Source organism: Mauremys mutica, chromosome 8 (genome assembly GCF_020497125.1).
Source record: "Mauremys mutica isolate MM-2020 ecotype Southern chromosome 8, ASM2049712v1, whole genome shotgun sequence".
NCBI lineage: Eukaryota > Metazoa > Chordata > Testudines > Geoemydidae > Mauremys > Mauremys mutica.
The window spans coordinates 58175128-58196060 of NC_059079.1; the positions used below are offsets into that span (position 1 = coordinate 58175128).

General features: G+C 41.0%; 1 protein-coding gene across 3 annotated transcripts in view; it reads right to left on the reverse strand.

Annotated features, from left to right (window-relative positions):
* Positions 1-20933, reverse strand: part of SOAT1 (sterol O-acyltransferase 1) — a 45321-nt gene that overhangs the window by 14098 nt on the left and 10290 nt on the right. For all 3 annotated transcript variants that reach the window (XM_045026746.1, XM_045026744.1, XM_045026745.1), the window contains exons 3-8: positions 15500-15558; positions 6361-6512; positions 6213-6272; positions 5193-5300; positions 2210-2492; positions 213-291 (exon numbers count right to left, since the gene is read on the reverse strand). In XM_045026746.1, the coding sequence (XP_044882681.1) occupies positions 213-291; positions 2210-2492; positions 5193-5300; positions 6213-6272; positions 6361-6512; positions 15500-15558 (741 nt within the window). The remainder of the gene's footprint in view (positions 1-212; positions 292-2209; positions 2493-5192; positions 5301-6212; positions 6273-6360; positions 6513-15499; positions 15559-20933) is intronic.

Consider the following 20933-nt stretch of genomic DNA (forward strand, 5'->3'; position numbering starts at 1 on the left):
ACTTCTATGCAGAGGGCCACCACAGACCCTAGGCACCTCTCTAGCTACATTAAAGACCCACTTACACCTGAGTGTATAAATGGTGCACAGAAACCTTGGGCTGACCATATGCATATGGGTGAATTTCACCCCTAGAGGAAGGAGGACTCAGGAAGCAAAGAGTAAAACAACATATCCACAAACGTCTAGTGGAAGCAGGGTAAGTTACTCACTTGACTTCTCCTTGGCTGAAGACAGGACCCGAGGAACATTCTCCCTAATGAATGAATAAGCCTTCATAATTAGACGAACCTGTAAAACAAGAGCGTCCAAGATCCCATTTTCCACAATTTAATTTGCTCAGCCTCTGCACTCCAGTGGGACAGAGTGATGCATCTAGGTAACGCTTTTAGCGTATTAGTCTCTTTTCACCTTATCCTTTTTTAAAAAGGTATGTACTGTTCCCCCTCTAGGTTCACCTCTCGACTAAACACTCAGAGTACCAGAAGGGGCAAGTATGCAGATAGTAGTGGTACTTGCCCCCTCTGCACCTTCAAAAAATCCGAACTGTTTTGTAAATTTAGGTGGAAATTAAAATGAGCTCCAGTCCAGTGCATGTGCTGTATGACGTGGAAACCAATAAAATGTTAGTCAGGTTAACCGAACACGATCTAGACTGAAGCAATGAATCATATCATTTCAATACCCCAGCTGTTCTCAGCATTGAGATTATTGTTGTCAATCTAGAATTATTTATTGATTATATGGCTCCATTTTTTAAGTGATCAAGTTGAAGCAAGATGGCACCAGCACATGAGCTCTATGCCTACTGTTCAATTCACGTTTCTCCCCCCCCCCCCCCCAATTTCCTCTCAGGAACTGGTAATTGCTTGGCAGTTAATACTCCTCAAACTTGCTCTCTGAGTGCTGGCGACTCCTGTTTTCAAAGACACTCACAGTGACAACTGCTTCTAGAATTACAAACATCAAGACTGTTGTGAAACATTCAGAACACAAAACGTGAATATACAGTAAAACTAATGTCAAACGTAGCTATTAAGAACTGTTTCTGGGTCACAATAGAGGTGTACACTTCTCTTCTTTGTATGAATATAATTGTTCAAGAAGGATCTTAAATTCTCTGTCAGGCCAGCACATGTTTAATGGGAGTTTAAAGTAAAAATCTGACCCCCCCTTTTATAAAAGCTAGAACTGTTCTAACTCTAATTATATTTAATCTACTTAAGATTGGCTCCCTCAAAATGTAACTGTGCACAGTTACCACCTTCCTACTTGGGATACAACTGAAAGATTATTCTGTGAATATCACAGAGTATTACAAAGAAGCAAAATGCCATGCATCACTTGGGCCATAGGAGCAACGTTTGCTACATTAAACCGTTTGCTGTTTGGGTCAATATGGATATATATTTTATATACCGCAGATCTTACAAGAGGATATATGTAGTCTTCATATTTAGATGCACAGGGCACAAAAAACTGCTTGAATTTAGAACTACAGTATTAGAAGTCAAAATCACCAAGAAAGTGAATGGCTATTTTAGACGGAGACCATTCAAAACCATTCCCTACCATTTTTTAATATATTTAATGTCATCTGCACTCTTCATTGACAGAGCAGCAAGTAAAATGAATGTGAGGTTGCAAGACAACCCAAAATTAAAGCTTGAGAAATTACACAGATTTGTTTTGCCCTCTTTATGGGTATTGCACCTTATCTGTTGTGTGACAACTAGATTAATTTACATCACAATGGTCAAGTGGCCTTAAATTTTTACTTTTGTTCTAAAAGCAGCCAATACTGGGAATTGGCAATATTTCAAGTGTTTCCACTTCTCTCTTGCTTCTAGCAGTCACATGGGTACACTTTGTCTACAACAGATGAGATTTTAAAATATATATGCAATTGTCTAGTGCAATTGTATCATATTAACAGATACTGAATTTGATTCAATCGGCAAAGGGTACAATTATTGAAAGCCTGTTAATAAAATAGCAAATATTTTTTAAAAATCAGAACTAGTTGCCAAGAGTAATGAAGTCTCTTAGTTACAAATTGCTATTGTCTCACATGCAGAGACAGGCACTACAATATCTTTTTGAGGAGGAAAAAAGGCTTTCCAGCAAGTTCTTTCCTAGACAAAATTTTCATTCTAGCATGCAAAGCCATCTACTGTCCTGCCTCTAAAGTCACCATGCAGGGACTCACCTGTTCAAGTATTATAACGAACCGAGAGGCTGGAGGTAGAGCATACGACACAGCAACATATGTTGGCCCAAACCCAAGCCCGATGCTTTGGAAGAGCATGAAGAGCATCCCAAAGAAGAGGGAGCGGATTTTCCGGTGGGAGGAACAACAGTGGCCCTGGGCCCACTGCAGGAAAAGGCCATAGGGTAAAATGAACGTAGACAGAAACATGCAGAGCCAGGTGGAAATGACAACAGGAAACTTGCCAAAAGCAAAGACCAAAAGATCAAATTCAAGCACCAGCCTAAAAGAAACAGATACAAGACAAAACCAGATTAGTGGCATGTGGTGTTCGTTATCTCTTTTTATGAAAGCTTCCAACCCAGTTCTGCAGTGGTCACAGAAAGCGACATTAGTAGACAACAGCTGGTAGATGATCTCAGTTCAATTCCTAAATGGACAAGTGCATTGTGCAAAACCAAACCACACTCACTCTTGTTGGCAACACTGACTGGCTGAAAGACAAAGGTCTGACTCAGCAACACGTGCAAGCACATGCTTAACTCTAAGTCATATGGGCTTCAATGGGACTTAAGTGCCTGTTTTAAGGAAGTGCATGTTTAAGTTCTTTGCTGAAGATGAATGAGCTTAAGCACGCACTTAAGGGTAAGCATGTGCTTAAATGCTGTTAAATCAATACTAGAGTGAGACCCGGAGACAGAACTTCTCTCATTTCTAGCGAGGGTCCCTCCAAAACAGGGAGGAGACATTTACTGAGAAGTGAGAAAAGTTTCTATTGATGCCTCCATGGCTGTACTTGTTCTGTGGATAAACAGGATTTCAGTCTCCAGAGATGTCACTTTAGCATGTTTCACAAGAATTCAGGGTCAGATTATTAAAGATATTTAGGCACCCAAAGATGCAGATAAGCACCTAGTGGGGATTTTCAAAAATACCTATACACCTGATATCCACTGATTTTAATAGGAGTTGGATATCTAGGTGCCTTTGAAAATCCCACTAGATACCTAAGTACCTTTACAAATCTAGCATTAAATCTACTTTGGTTAAAAAAAGTGGAATTAAATCCCAGGTACATTTGCTATAGAACATGGTTGATTATTTTTAGAATAATAAAGAAACAGTTCAAATCTGCACAAATTAATATTGTGACTGGTCCTTCATGGTTTTCCCCTCCTTTAGGATCTAGTCTGATTTAGAAGTTTTAGATTTCTAGCCCTTCTACCTCAGAAGGGCCTTCACTCTATAGATTTAAAACTCTGCTGGCTCAGGACAGCCTCTCAGGTACACATACTACAAGTACACAAAAGCTTAAAATGTATTCATTCCCATCCGGATTCATACTGGGATTACAAACTGTAACCTGAGACACTATCAGATCTATTTAGGAAGACAGTTTTAAAAAAAGGATATTACTGCAGATACTATTATGACAAAATGTTCCTTTGTATGGAAAACAAGTCTCCAATGTAGATCCATCCAATTCTTCCCCTTCTGCCCACATCACTTTCAATTGAGAAACAAAGCTAAGCTTCCATTTGGAAACCCAAGTTGCTGCCAGTTTACATTCATCCAGAACTGTACGTGCCAGCTCTCAATTAGAGATGAAAAAAAAAACCACTAACATCAAGTCATGTCATAACTGGTTCTGATACATGAAAAACAAGGAAATTGCATTATCAGTAAGATAAACACGTAGTTTCACTTGTAATCTATAGGGATAGCTGCCAAAAACAACTACAATTTAAGCAATAAAGTCAACAAGTCAGAGGAAGATTCTCTCTCTCTCTCTCAAGTATGTTCAGTACTGGCTACAAGCATCTAAGCACAGACATAACTGAGTTTGTTCCAGGACCTTCAAGTTTCTCTTAGAACAACTTAATTTACATCTATTTAGCAACAGTACAGTCCTCCAGAAGTGTGTTCAGTATAGTCTACTAATGCAGGACAGAAGGCTGCCAAAGTACACCTCTACCCCGATATAACGCCACCCGATAGAACACGAATTCAGATATAACGCGGTAAAGCAGCGCTCTGGGGGGGTGGGGCTGCGCGCTCCAGCAGATCAAATCAAGTTCAATATACCGTATATTCCAGCGTATAAGACGACTTTCTATATTAAAAAAACAACCCCCAAAAATCGGGGGTCGTCTTATACGCCGGGTATAAACAGCGGGCGGCTGGGATTTAAAAGGCTCTGGGCTCCCCGCCGCAGCGGGCAGCCCAGAGCCCTCTGATTCCCGGCCGCGGCTGGGATTTAAAAGGCTCTGGGCTCCCCGCCGCAGCGGGCAGCCCAGAGCCCTCTGATTCCCGGCAGCGGCTGGGATTTAAAAGGCTCTGGGCTCCCCCCTCGGAAGGGGGGGGGTCGTCTTATAGGGCGAATATAGGCCAAAACCTATATTTTAACTGTAAAATTAGGGGGTCGTCTTATACGCCCCGTCGCCTTATACGCCGGAAAATACGGTAATGCAGTTTCACCTATAACGCGGTAAGATTTTTTGGCTCCCAAGGAGAGCATTATATTGAGGTAGAGGTATATTTGCCATTTTTCAAAACTGTCTATGCTGTCCCCTTCACTTGACATAAATGAAGAACCACCACCATCCAGTTCATAATTCTGGTGCTCTGAGAACATAATGAAAAGAAGCTATCATCTACCTTTATGCTGAGTTCTCAAGAACTGCATGCCTGTAGCTCAATGACATTGGATATAATATTTCTAGGATGTGTACCTAAAGCCTATGAGTCATATGACAAAATTGCTCACTATCTACCTATGCCTTCTGTGGTTGCCTTGTCTGTCTAGGATGTAAATTCTAGCACAATTTTAAAGCTTGTTGAGTCTATTTACAAGTTTTATGACCTGTCCACACAGCATTATACTTGGAGTACGAGTTCCCCCATTTTGTAACTTTATGTACCACTAATTTTTAATTATCAATTTTCAATATGTAAGTGCTTCCCTTTCAACACGCTTTCTTACCTTCCTTCATCAATAAAGTCTACTACAAGTGTGCTGAGAATGAAGAGGATGAGGAGAGCGATGAACATGTGGTAGATTGTCCGGATGTGGTTCACTTCAAACAGCTCACTGGGGAGGAGGTCCAAATGAAGAGCGATATCATTAGCACACATATGAATAGCATATAGTGTCTATAGTACTTTTTCTCTTCCAAATGTTTCCTTTCATTGTGAAACATGCCCCAACAAGTACAGCATAACTGGGAGACAAGAGATCCGAGTTATAGTTCTGACTTGCTACATGACTAAGTCACTGCTCTGTTCCTCACTTTTACCATCTGTAAGAAGATGGTGATACAACTACCTCACCGGGATGTTGTGTGAATTAATTCATGTTTGTGAATAAAAGACATCTGGTTCTCATCTAGCACTTCACCTGAAGATCTCAAAATTCTTTCTTTGAAGGTGGAGTAGGTAATCCTCAACCTTATTTTTACACAGGGAGAATTAGTCACAAAATTAAATGACTTGCATAAGAATCCAAAGGGGACTGTCAGCAGTCATCAACTAAGACAGGTCCATTAAAAGCAATGAATACAAGCAATAAACAGTTTCTCCCAAAAGGAATTCAGATTTGAGGATCCAACAAGTGTTGTGCTGTGGCAGCCCTCTAGCAGGGCTACAGCTATTCCTAGTGCCTCCCACTATCACCATCTTTCTAGCACATGTGGACAAGGGAATGTGGGAAAAGGTTTACAGAACCCTCTACATAGGGGAAAGGCAGGCAAGCAAGCTACACTGCTTTGTAGCTTCAGAGAACCCATTATCTTTTCAACAAATACCCATTTTCTTAGAGATAAAGCTCCAGGGACATTTGCAACTATATATGGCTGAAAAAAAATATTCAACAGGAATCGGACATGGAAAGAAAGGGCTCAACTATAATAAAGCAGAGGTCCCAAGTAAAGATACCGAGGGTGGCCAAGTGAGGCACTTTTAGCCAGTATGCTTCAGAAACAACAAATGCAGTTGAAGTACTCACTCCAAGAGGGACCTCCTAGCAGTAAAGAGCTTTCCATGTTCTGGAGGTGCTCTCAAGCCCCTGTGAAGAAGAAGGACAATATTAAAGACAAAAAATTTTAAACTATAAAGGTTGCAGGAAACTTAACCTCATCCAGGGACCAGCTTACTTGGTTTTGTGCAGGTCTCTCTCTGAGCAGGTAGCTACAGGGAAGGTGGATGTTGCTGTGGAAGATTCCAGAAGCACAGACTTTGCTATCAAACGGTTCACAAACTCTGTAAAGTGACTGTCCACCTCCTTCATGAATGCTGGCTTCAACTCCTGATAAAGTGGAAATAGGTTCACATTATTTTCTATGCCTTGAGTCATTGCAGAGAAACTAAATGAATTCTTTGCTTCAGTCTTCACAGCTGAGGATGTTAGGGAGATTCCCAAACCTGAGCCGTCCTTTGTAGGTGACAAATCTGAGGAATTGTCACAGATTGATGTGTAATTAGAGGAGATTTTGGAAATAATTGATAAACTTAACAGTAACAAGACACTGAGACCAGATGTCATTCACCCAAGAGTTCTGAAAGAACTCAAATGCGAAATTGCGGAAATGCATATGGTTTGTAACCTGTCCTTTAAATCAGCTTCTGTACCCAATGATTGGAAGATAGCTAATATAACGCCAATATTTAAAAAGGGCTCTGAAGGTGATCCTGGCAATTACAGACCAGTAAGTTTAACGTCAGTACCGGGCAAATTAGTTGAAACAATAGTAAAGAATAAAATTGTCAGACACATAGAAAAACATAAATTGTTGGGCAAAAGTCAACATGGTTTCTGTAAAGGGAAATCATGTCTTACAAATCCATTAGAGTTCTTTGAAGGGATCAACAAACATGTGGACAATGGGGATCCAGTGGGCATAGTGTACTTAGATTTCCAGAAAGCCTTTGACAAGGTCCCTCACCAAAGGCTGTTACGTAAATTAAGTTGTAATGGGATAAGAGAGAAGATCCTTTCATGAATTGAGAACTGGTTAAAAGACAGGGAACAAAGGGTAAGAATAATGGTAAATTTTAAGAATGGAGAGGGGTGGTAACTAGTGGTGTTCCCCAAGGGCCAGTCCTAGGACCAATCCTATTCAACTTAATCATAAATGATCTGGAGAAAGGGGTAATCTGAAGTGGCAAAGTTTGCAGATGATACTAAACTGCTCAAGATAGTTAAGACCAAAGCAGACTGTGAAGAACTTCAGAAAGATCGCACAAAACTAAGTGATTGGGCAACAAAATGGCAAATGAAATTTTATGTGGATAAATGTAAAGTAATCCACATTGGAATAAATAACCCCAACTACACATACAACATGATGGGGGCTAATTTAGCTACAACGAATCAGGAAAAAGATCTTGGGAGTCATCGTGAATAGTTCTCTGAAGATGTCCACGCAGTGTGCAGCGGCAGTCAAAAAAAGCAAACAGGATGTTGGGAATCATTGAAAAAGGGATAGAGAATAAGATGGAGAATATCTTATTGCCCTTATATAAATCCATGGTATGCCCACATCTTGAATACTGCGTACAGATGTGGTCGCCTCATCTCAAAAAAGATATACTGGCATTAGAAAAGGTTCAGAGAAGGGCAACTAAAATGATTAGGGGTTTGGAACGAGTCCCATAGGAGGAAAGATTAAAGAGGCTAGGACTTTTCAGCATGGAAAATAGGAGACTAAGGGGGGGAATATGATAGAAACATATAAAATCATGAGTGGTGTGGAGAAAGCGAATAAGAAAAAGTTATTTACTTGTTCCCAAAATATGAGAACTAGGGGCCATCAAATGAAATTAATGGGCAGCAGATTTAAAACAAATAAAAGGAAATTCTTCTTCACAGAGTGCAGTCAACCTGTGGAACTCCTTACCTGAGGAGACTGTGAAGGCTAGGACTATAACAGGGCTTAAAAGAGAAGTAGATAAATTCATGGAAGTTAAGTCCATTAATGGCTATTAGCCAGGATGGGTAAGGAATGGTGTCCCTAGCCTCTGTTTGTCAGAGGGTGGAGATGGATGGCAGGAGAGAGATCACTTGATCATTCCCTGTTAGGTTCACTCCCTCTGGCACCTGGCATTGGACACTGTCGGCAGACAAGATGCTGGGCTGGATGGACCCTTGGTCTGACCCGGTATGGCCATTCTTTTGTTATAAGGAGTGTCCTAGAATGAGTCACCCCATTTTGGGGTGCTGCCAGGAAGAGAAACACAAGGAAAATGTCTTGTAAAGAAAAATTTCTAGGTATTATTTGATGTCCACTTTGTTATTTTCTGTCATTGGAATAGCTAGCTGATAATCATTCCACTGATGAACTTCTAAAATTTAATAATCTTTCTTTGAGCTTCTCTATTTTCCCTTTCTAAGATACCTTGAAATTCACTATAAAGTAGATAATTGCAATGTCACAGCTGGTACTTTTGAGAGGTACAACTTTTACCTGGGACATTATCACATGGTCTCTAGGAAAAAGAAAGCTGAGTAACCAACTTTCTGTTGCAGCTCACCTTTGAGATCAGTAAACGTCATGAGCATGCTTTTTTGCTTCTTTATGATGTGTAATGAAAGCCTGAAAGTTTCTCCTGATTCTTTACCTTAGAACAGGAACACAGAGAGAAACAACAGACAAGAGAAGATCAAAGGACTCTTTGGAGAAGCTAACAACTGGAACTCTTGTAGGGCTACATGCGTTTGGATCTTACACAGAGATTTTCTCCCAGTTATTTTTCCAGGTGTTTTGAGTTGGACAGATTTTTAAAAAACATCCTTCCCCATCCCCCTACCACCACCCAAATTGCTCATGATTCATCCTTGTTCCTCATGATACCATAATGCTACTAGTTCTGCAGTTATCCAGATTCCATGAAAAGACGACAGGTTAGACAAGGCAAGGCATGAAATACTAATAAGCAATAAGCCCTCTCTTACATCCTAAAGCAGAAATTGGGTAGATGTTTTCTTCACTTTGAGGGCCCTCTTTACCAAAATACCACATATCTAGGGAAATGCATTCTTAGAGACTAGTAATGTGTAATAAAAAGGAAAATAAATCCAGTCAATTAAGTGTACATTGTGCTTAAGACTCAGACATTCAGTTGTGAAAGAGTCGAGATGTGATCGTATGAAAATAATGGTGCACTAAAAAAAATATTTTATTATAAATAAAATTATAAGACAGCTCTGCCTGTTTCTTGAAGAGTCTCCGAGTCTCCTACTCTCCACTCGGAAAAAAAGATCTGTCCACTGCTCTGCTCAAAACAAATTGCAACTGTTAATATTTAGCTTATTGAAAATATTTGCTCAGCAACCACCATGGGAACAAAGAAGCAGAGGGTAAGACGAGGATTTAGTTGAGCAGGGATTATGGCTGAGACGACTATAGATACCAGAATGCTAAAGCAAAGTATCAGAACCAAAGCCAGAAGAGTAGGAGTCGTTATGGGATTCCTGCTGGTACAGAAAGCAGGAATAGTCCTTTATAATACACTACATCCCCTTCTCCATTCCCCAAGGAGCAAGGGATGGGGGACAAGGAAAGAGTCCTCATGAGGGTTACCAAAGTCAAATAAAATGTACCCTGGCACTGCACCAGAGAAGTGTCAGCTCCAAGGGCAGGGTGCGTTATGGCACCACTCCTCATTCCTGAGGACTGCCACCTCTCACATTTCCCAACCCCCTCCCACACACTTAGATGATTCACTAGTGTCACTAGGGACAAGGAAAGCAGGAGCCTAGGCAGGTGGTCTTGCAGTAGCTGTTTCTCCCAAGTCTGCCCCATAGGCCACAAGGCAGAGGAAGGTATTAGAAAAGCTTTCCAGTGGGAAGCCAATGCATGCCCTGAGTCCTCAGCATGTACCTCCTTTACTCCCAAAATTAAAGGAGCAGCAGAACTTCTCTCTCCCTCCTGAAATGCAGGCAAGCACCACCCCATGCACCCAGTTAGTGCATGTGAAGCTCTGGCCCGCTTTCTTTCCACCTCAACGCATCAGTGAGCTGGAGAAAAGGAATCTGGCTGATTCTGCCAGTGCCAGCCAGCTCATTAGTAGGGGGCATACAGGAAGATGATGGAAATTCCGATACTGAGGCTCTTGTGAGCTCCCCACAAGTCCCGATACTGCTCCAGTAATTCCCTACACCTCCTTCCCCACTAATAAACCAACTGGCCTAGGAAAGATACAGGGGTCTTCCATCTACTTCCTGAAAGGTCATCTAGACAGCTGGGGAAGGCACATGTTTGGATCGGGGCTAGCTGGTAGTGAGAGTACTTGCACGAGGGAGGTCTATTGGCCCTTTAAGGGTGCTGGAAAGATAGCATGTTGAGGACAATTTTCTGCATCAGACTAAATCTATAGTCCCTGGAGTACGCAACGATCTATTTCATATGGATTTAATACCAGGTTGATCAACTGCCCTCCACACCTTGGAATGATGGAAAAGCAGCATCGCAGTTTTGAGACTCTTTTGTAAAGGATGATCTCCAGCAGCTTTCCTACTCTACTGTAATGGCTGGTCAGGGAGGACCAGATCTCAGAACTCCAATGGCTATATTTTAAATAAAATGGAAAGATGGCGACACTGACACACTCTACACTGATTGGGGGGGGGGGGAGGGAAGAGGTTTATAACTGAGTCTTATACTGCCCCCCCATCCCCATGCCACCCAATATTCTCCTATCCACAACCTATGAGAACCCCAGTTCTGTGGCCCTGCAGACAAATTATATTTATTTTCTCAACTAACTATCAATAGTCCCTTTGCCATTATTGATTATTTACTTTTACATAAGATCTTCCTTGTGCTTAATCTTGGAAGAAAGGCATCATTCAATAGGGATATTATTTATAGCCATGAAAAAAATTGTAATGTGAGAGATTCAGCATTATGACTTCCCTGTAGGACCAAAGAAATAAGCAGCTGTGATTGGAAAAAAGCTTTCTGTAAATACAAATTTATTGAAAGCAAAGAAACTATGAAGTAAAGAATAAAATATGTTTAAATGCTGTATATATCAGTACTACATCCCTCCCCTACTGTGTGAATCTCTTTAAATGGGACATCAGGAGTCTCCTGCTGTTCCTTCAGGTGCAATTCATGATTAGGCACCAGTGTTCCAGAGCGAACAAGTGGGAAATGGAACAAGCTAGGTTTAACCAGTCCAGTGCTCTAGGGAGCACACAGTGCTTTACATGTCAATGGAATGCTGCTATGGATCCAAAAGTGAAGGGGTTAAAAAGCTTTAAGGCCATGGAACAAACAAGCAGAGTTCAAGTTATTACTCACTCTCCTGCTCACTACACTGAGTATTTCTTTGTCTGCTTATGGAGCTGCCAGCTGTCTATAAAGTGGCTGTGGTAGCAGCCTCTGCCTCCTCCCAACATTGCTGGGTCTCTCAGTGGTGAATCAACTAGTCCAGAAAAACTGGATCTATAAATATGAAAATTAAGCACTCTCTCAAACAATTAAAGTGTTTGTTGCAGTTTCTAACTGCCAAATGTGAAGCATGACTTCAAACTGAGTTTTGAACCACAGTTAATACTCATTTCTGTATTATTTATCTGAAGGATTCCTTCTGTAGTCCAAATACACTTTAATGTTTTAACTAACATGGATCAACAGCGATTATCAGATCATTTTCCACCACAGTGTCTGAGATTTCCCCTATACGCAGAACAGGGAACAGTCATTGTGTGGTATTGGTTGGCAGAGTTTTATTCAATGGCTTCTGCTGTGCATATCCAGGTTGCTGACAAAGCTGAAGCCCTTGGCTAAAACCTGAATAAAGTCAAACTTTAAAACAAATAAAGAGAAACATTTGTTACAAACTAGATAGATATTAACTGGTTTCTTTTACTAAAAAGGACAGTGTTTTAGGTCCTGAAGTCTCAGGTTCAGAGTTCTCTCTCAGCCAATAGCTTCCCAAAGCCCATTTATTTGGGCACAGTGTTTAATAAATCACTTACAGTTAAGAGAGCTAGTCAGATCTCCAGTCACATGCACCACAGAGTTTTAGACAAGAGAATCATATCATTGAATAATTGTCTTATTTACTGTGGAACCTGAGCTTTAACAAAAGGGGGGAAGTCTCTCTCTGTGGGAGCCATGCTGTGCCATAAAAAGCATCAATCACAAACTGAATGATAGCAGAGAGAAGAGAACAGACTTTCCACTGCTCTGACCAGACCCTCGAGGTAGGTGGGCCTCCATCCTCACAGCTTAGCTCCCAACTGTTGCCAGAAACTTTTATTTCAGTGATATTTTCTAGCCTTACCAGCTTTAGTTGTTTTACTATCAGCCAAGCATCACTGTGCTCAATCGCAGTGCTAACCGAGTGACAGAAGAGTGCATTGGTCCTGCTTAGAGTTTACAGTTTAGGAAAGGACAAAGTGTTCAGATCTTAGACCATAGATTTAGACACCTAAATAAAAAATGCCTGACTTTCAAGAGTGCTGGGCATCCACAACTCTCATTCAAATCAGTGGGATTTAGGCACCTCAAAGACATGTACTTATTAGGGCCTAAATCTATAATTAGGGATTCAACTCAAAGCTCCTGCATTTGAAAATTTGGACCCAAGTTTAGATTCCAACAATAGTTCACACTGAGAAAAGAGCAGCATCAGAGGCTCCACAAAAAATCTGCTAAGGATTTTGCTACTGATTTTACATGGAAAGTACACAGACGCTATGGTGATAGGTAGCAGTATAAAACCCTAAGAGAGATAAGAATTTGCTGTTAGTTTAAATTCTAAATTTTCAAAAATTTGAAAAAGTGATAATCGGTAATTAGCCTGTGCATGTTGTCTTCTTGTGTGCACCTCCATCCATAAGCAATTGAATCTTAATTTAGGCCAGTGGTTCCCAAACTTTTCAGGGTCGTGCCCCCACTTACTGCTATTCCCTCCGCCCTCAGAAGCAGGTCTGCGGCTTGTGGGGGAGGGAGCAGCATGAACAGGAGTAAGGGGGCTGAGGCCAGAAGCTGAGATGGGTGGCACTCCCTTCCTGCCCCCCATGGGGGCTGGCCCGGGCCCCAGTCGCACCCCACAATTTGGAGTCCTCTGCTTTAAGCCACGATTCAGGAATGCACATTAACTACATGCTTAAATGCTTTCCTGAATTAGGGTCTTCGAGATTGCTAAACTGACCCCTTTTTATACAGCTACATAGTGTCGCATTGAAGCTGTGGCTGCACACAGGTTAAGTGTGGTTGACAGCTAATAAAAGTTTATGTTCCATGCTCATATTTAATTGCTCCCAAGTTTGTTTGCTGCCATATTTTCCCATGAACAGAATTCACCCCACAATAAGCTGTGTAAGCTAGAGGGCTTTCTGTAGCCCATCAGTTTCTATCACCACCATATTTGCTGATGATGTCACAAAGCTAAGCTGTGGCAGGAAATTTGCTCCCCATCTCCCTCACGCTATATGCAAAAAAATAGGGCTGTCAAGTTATTAAAAAAATTAATCACAATCACTTAAACAATAACAGAATACCATTTAAATATTTTCTGATGTTTTCTACATTTTCAAATATAGTGATTTCAATTACAACACAGAATACAAGGTGCAGAGTGCTCACTTTATTTTATATTATAAATATTTGCACTGTAAAAAACAAAAGGTAGTATTTTTCAATTCACCTAATACAAGTACTGTAGTGCAATGTCTATCATGAAAGTTGAACCACAAATGTAGAATTATGTACAAAAAATAACTGCACTCAAAAATAAAACAATGTAAAACTTTAGAGCCTACAAGTCCACTCAGTCCTACTTCTTGTTCAGCCAATTGCTCAAACAAGTTTGTTTACATTTTCAGGACTTAATGCTGCCTGCTTCTTATTTACGTTACCTGAAAGTGAGAACAGGCATTCGCTTGGCACTGCTGTAACCGGCGTCCCAAGATATTTATGTTCCAGATGCACTAAAGATTCATATGTCCCTTCATGCTTCAACCACCATTCCACAGGACATACCTCCATGCTGATGATGGGTTCTGCTTGATAACGAGCCAAAGAATGCGGTCCAACGCATGTTCATTTTCATCATCAGAGTCAGATGCCAACTGCATTTACCTTTTTGTGTGTGTGCGCGCGTATGTGTGTATATATGAATGAATAAAAAAAAAGTCAAGAGAGTTCCCAATTGCCAAGAGCATTTTAAAGCATCAAAACTGTTCATTTCATTGAAATCCTAAACTTGGCCACATTAGTGCACCAAAATGCATAGAGAGGCATCTTCCCCTCTTGTGCAATGCCTTTAAATCCACTCTAGTTACCCCTATCGTATAATGAAACTGTGTGTTCACCACCCACTAGCCATAATACCAAGACTGCGAAATGGTATTTCTCCAAGGCAAGGGCATTCACCTTTCTTTCTAAGAGTTATTCGTTCTCTGGCATCAAGTAAGACTGTGAAATTACAGGTCATTGCTGTGGAACACTTGTGATGTTAATAGAAGGTGTGAGTAAGGCACAGTGTGTCCTGAAGAACATGCAAACAAAAGAAAACTCGTTGCTAGGATGAAGAGTGGAACTCAATGCTGCCCCACTTAGCATGGGAACAGGGCACCCTTGCAGAATAGCATGGAAAGGTTTGGAAATTCCTTCTTTGTCTTAACAAGAATAATGGCAACCACAATCCTCTAGAAATTAGAACCCACAGACTGTCTGCATCTCCTGCTCACACACATTTATGGACAACACAACCTTGTCTGCACTAGGAGAGTCACCTCTGGCTGCTGAAGGAGTGCAGGACTCCCTGCTGAAAAGGGTGGGAGAAAGTGTCTTAGTTGGCTCCATAGCAACAGGCAAGAATACCAGGCAGTGAGTAGCCCATTCACTGGATGGTACCATGAGGAACTTTTTCCTTTAAACATTAAAACTACAGATTGCCAAAATAGCAGTCCCAGCTGTACTGTTAAGGGGTAATACAGCCAAAGCCAGTCAGTCAATTTGGATACAGGTGTCAAAGTTCACATGCTTATTTGTAGAATTAACCTCTTGGGGCCCAAGTACAACACAGGCTGAGAAAGAAAAACAAACAGCCGAGTTTATATTTTGACAGAGATGCTGTACAGGGGGCACAGGAACAGGTAGGGGAAAAGAGGAAGAATAAAGGCTTGTGTAAAACCACTACTCCTAAGCCATGTCTGAAATGATGGCATTACAGAGCATTAAACTAACCATAGACAAACACACACAAAAAATATGTTTCATGTTTTCCAGGAGTCTGGACCCCCCCCCCCCCAAGTAAATGTTAAAAAATATTTACCTCAGCCTCTGCTGTTAGCTGCATTTTCTTTGTTATCCCATGGTCAACATCAACCCAACCTAAAGGAGGAAAAGCAAATATTTAACAGTTATGTTTTCAATAGATATGACATGGTCAACACACATGCCCAGAAGCATGAAGAGAAAAGGAGGAACAGCATACCCAGCTCATAGAAATTGGATTTACCATTAACTTTCTCTCTGATAAGCCAAGGGCCCCGTTAAGCTCAGGACTGACTGAGCTGTAGGAAGTTTAGAAGCCAAAAAAGGAGCATTTTGGTGTTTTATGTGGATTCTGATTTTATTAAACACAGCTGCTGAAACCCAAGCACCCAGTAACTTCGCAAGTGTCAAGTCTTCTCCCTCCATCTCAAACAAATACATATTTTTAAGGTTTCACCAGGAGCCACATTTTTGATTCAAGCAAGAGAACAAATGCACATATACTTGTCAGAGTTAACCCCAGGAGTTTAAATTAGTCAGGTGACAAACCAGCTGCATCTTCATATTAGAAGTTGCTAGATTTGGGAAACTTACTTTTGCTCATTGCTAACCATAACCTAGAGTCATCTTCAGAATGTCATTTATTTGTATTATCATTAGGGCTACGAATCAGTGACTTCCAGAGACCTTTGTGACTTGAGCTCATGGCATCTGGGAGCTGCAGGGTCTCCCCACAGCCCATGATGGCTGAGAACTGTAGGGACCCCCCCCAAGCTCTGAGATATCACGGGGGTGCCCTGGGAGCTTCCAGGCACCACGAGTGGCACAGATGCCCCAAGCTGGGAGCCATGGGCAGCGGGGGGACCCCACAGGTCTGCACTGGGGGCCCCAGGGTGGTGTAGGGATCCCAGAGCTCCCCATTTTGTCATGCATATTTTTAATAAAAGTCATGGAGAGGTCACAGGCAATAAAGAAAAAGAAAAAAAATCACAGAAGCCCATGACCTGTCTGACTTTCACATTTTTAGTAAGACACATAATCTTAGCCTTAATTATCACAGCACCTAGGAGCCCCAATTGTGGACCAGGACCCCACTGTTGTAGCTGCTATGCACACATGGAACAAAAAGAAGGCTCCTGTGGCAAAGAGCTAACGATCTAAGTAACAAGTCACACTGACTGCAAGAAGCAATGGACTGAGCTTGTGCCACAACAAGATGACCAGATCCCAGCAGATCTTGGTTTGTCTTTTGCACTTTCTTGTTACCAACAGATTCCCTGCAGAAGGGCAGTTTGGAAATACAATTTGGTAAGAAAAACAACACCAAGATGCCTATACATATTTACGACGAGCTGAGGCAAAGATACAGCACTCAAAGAGCCATACACCATTTAATGTTTACCACTATGCTTAAAGGACAGAGTTCAAATGTTATCCATATTTATAGACACCCTTATCTTACTAGAAATCTTCCCCTCTATTATGTATGCACGCAGGTATATTACTATAAGGTTGCACACAAAGAACAGTGTTGATTTAGACCCTTGTTCTCCTATGAGAACTGAAGCAGTTCATTGCAAACGGAAATGTAAATATTTAGAGTATTATATTATAATATGTTGGAGCAAAACAGATGGGAGGTGTTGTTCTGGCATTTACATAATGGAATAACCAAGGCCTTGCTATGCAAGAGTTGTGTTTCCTGTTAGGCACAGTGCCCGTTTCTGGTTATCACTCACTAAGGAACACAATATCCCAACAGTTGGATTGGGAGTAAGGACGCTAAATGGTAAAGGATGGGAACAACTGATAACATACTGGCTTTTGGAACATTTTTTGTTTGCAACTACATAAGTCTTGCCAAGGTCCCTAAAGTTGGCCAACCCTGAAACAGTGATAAACAACCTTTAGAAGGCCACATGTGTCTGTGTGGACCTTTTCTGTAGTTTTCTCATCCTAATCTTGCAACTAATTCAGAATGCCTAGGTAGATATGGAATAGTAGTGCACTAGCAGCACACAACCCTCCAAACAATGAGGCCTTTACATGTTGCTACCTTTTTAAGTAAAGAGCACTTCGCAAGTTTCTTTTTAAACAAAAGATTCTTAGCAAACAGGTTTAAAGACTTCAGTAGAAACAAATCTTGAACCACCTCCCCTCCCCCCCCCCACCAAATCCACAAACAAGTATCTAGAAAAATAAACATTGGCCTAATAGCGTATCTTGCTAAGGGGAGGCCTATTATAACCACCCCATTAAAAAAAAAAATCATCTCTTCGGTGCCTGAATTTGTGACTTTCACATTCATTTTAATGCTTGTCATCCTGTATTTAAAGCCTTGCCACTTACATGAAGAACTTAACACCAGAAACTTGTTACACCCAATATAACAGGCATCCAGAAACAGCAGCATATGAAGAGAACTGAAGGAACAATAAGAGTTAGTGGCTCATCAATTATGCTTGGGAGAACTTTTTATAGTTGTAACAGGAGTGCAGAAGTATACTGTGTTGTAATACAACTTTTTCTCATTGTTGTTTGTAGTGTTGTTGTATCCATGTTGGTCCCACGATATTAGAGGATAAGGTGGATGAGGTAATAGCTTTTAATGGACCAACTTCTGTTGGTGAGAGAGGCAAGCTCTTCTTCAGGTTTGGGAAAGATACTAAGAGCATCACAGATGGAACACATTGTTCAGTATAAGTAATTCCACATATTGTGAGACACCATTCAAGGTGTGGGCGGTGGGGGTTCGTGGGTTTCAGATTCTTGTAATAAGCCATAAATCGAGCATATTTAGTAAAACCATCATTTTAAATATCTAGCTAAGTTATGGATTTAAGCTCCCAACTCGCCTTTTGAAAGTGTTGTGCAGGTTTCCTTTGAGGACAAGGACAGAGGTAAGATTGTTTTGTGAAAAATGTTTGTCCACAGGTGATAAAAAACCACTATCGTTTTTCCCTGGGAGCTCTTTCAAGAGTGTAGTGACTGTCTGATTTCCACCCACATAGTATTACTAGGGTATTTAGTGCCCTGGATGAGGTATACCACACTTTGTGATTGATACGTGTAGGACCAGTGGATCTTGAAAGCTGTGTTGTGGGGGGTATTGATCATCGTAGCAGTGGAGATATGTCTGCAGGTTTTGCATCAGTTGTTATGGCAAAGTCTTTTTCCATTTACAGTTGGTTATAAGACATGACAGCTACCCTTTGACTAAAAGAGGTTTTATTTTCAAACAGATGTACATAATAGCATTGCATTAAAGCATACCTTGTTACCAGATTCACAGAATAAAAATCTCTGTTGTATGGTCAAAAGAAAGTTTTATCTTTTTATGATCTTTACAAAAATGGGAAACTGCTAGAATACCTAACTAAGTCCACACCCTATCAATCTACACTATTCCATTCAAATAGTTTGAATACATAACCGTATGCAAAACACTGTATTTGTTCAACTTATTAAAAAAGCAAATGCTTTAATGATGGGTAGTAGTTTTGACATTCATATTAAATAAGAGGTGGTTAAGAAAAATTAATCTAAAACAAGTTCCTCTTTTGAGGGGACTGCAACTCTAGCACTATAATAAAGTTAAAGAAAGGTTTTTAGTTCTTCATTTTGAATTTTAAGTGAGGTGAATTTGGTTATCTTGAAAATGAGAGTTGATAGTACTGGCTAGAGCCTCATATCAACAGCAGTCACCATGCAAGCACTCCCAACAAGTCTGTTTATAACATGGCTGATATCTGAATCCTTGGCCTAGTGAACAATCAACAGATGGCACCTGTTTATTTAGTGGCCTTGTGATGTGAACTAAGACACCCGGTAGAGATGATTAACACCACAGAATGCATTTGCACCACTGTCAATCTCACGAACATGGGTGCCAACCTCAGGATGCTTTATTACAAACCAGGGCAAAAACCCCCAATTGGTTGTGTGGTCTATGATTAGATTTCACCAACAAAGTAGCAAGTGTGAACTCCTCAAGCACTCTAACAGCCTTGAGATGGAGTCACAGACAGTCCCCTTAGGCACTCCAGTCTATCTTGCCACACCGCCATGCCTGCCTTTCTGGTAGATGGTCCCTTACACCAAAAATTGGAACTATATTCAGGTTACTCCTAGTCCCAAAGGACCAGTTACTTACCCCAGGTCAAATGTACTTTAGATCTCTCACTAAAGACAACACTTGTAGCAAATCCTAGATTAAACTAAAAGTTTATTAGCTAGGAAAAATAAAAATGTTATTTACAAGGTTAAAGCAGGTAAACACACAAATGAGTTACAGTCTTTGGCTTCAAAAAAATAACAGAAGCTGCTGTAATGTACAACCTCTATAGGTCCTTTAAGGCTAAGCAGCTTGGGGATCCCTTGCTTATTTTTAGAAATACTGCCCTCTCCAAATTCAAAGCACCATAGTGATACAGATCCTCCAGCTCTGAGATTTTATTCCCTTCTCTCAGAGTTCAAGCTGTGATGGGACGAGGGTTTGTGCACATCCCCTCTCCATATGTGTGAGGGGGAGCAAAGTCCCCTATCCACTGATGTTCCACAATGGTTTGTCTAGTGTCTATAGGCCTTCCTTTGCTGGGCAGAATACATCTCTTGCGGTCAGGGCCGGCTCCAGCTTTTTTGCCGCCCTAAGCAGCGACGCAAAAAATAAATAAAATAACACCGCGATTGGCGGCACCTCTACTGTGCTGCTTCATTCTTCAGCGGCAATTTGGTGGCCGGTCCTTCCCTCCGAGAGGGAGTGAGGGACCCATCGCCGAATTGCCACCGAAGACCCGAACGTGCCACCCCTTTCTATTGGCCGCCCCAAGCAACAGCTTCCCTTGCTGGTGCCTGGATCCAGCTCTGCTTGTGGTGAACTAGTATTTCACACTCGATAATGCCTCTCTCCTGACTCTGAGGATTTCCAGTTTCAAAGCAAACATTTAAATATTACCTTATAACGTGGTTTAGACATTGTAAGTGAGATTAATGGATGTAGCAACTCACAAACATTTCATAAAGTCCAAACACTAAACCCATCTCTATAAATCTAATACAAATATTAATATGCAGGTGAGACAGACAGGTGTCCAACTATGCATTTGTCAGTGTTCAGTGAGGTCTAAGGGCCTTGGCATGAGCTGGCACCTGGTCGGTCAGTGCCACAATCACTACTTGATTTTACTGCAAATATGTCACGATCGACTTGCTCAAAGTTACCAAAAATAGAGATTTTCTGATTGCTAGGCAACTTCCCCACTTCTACAACATAAGACTTAGCCCAGCATTTAAGATGATTGCATTATTAAATGCAGGCAATTCTGATTTCAGAGATAATTTGACTAAGATTCAGAGGAGAGAAGAGTAAATAGATGTTTGTAGCCAAAAAGCCAATTCTCTCCCTTATCTCTCGCAACCTACTATACATTAGTCTAAAATTGACCAAGAGCACACAAGGAAAAAAATTGAGAAGTTTACTATTAAGTCACAGC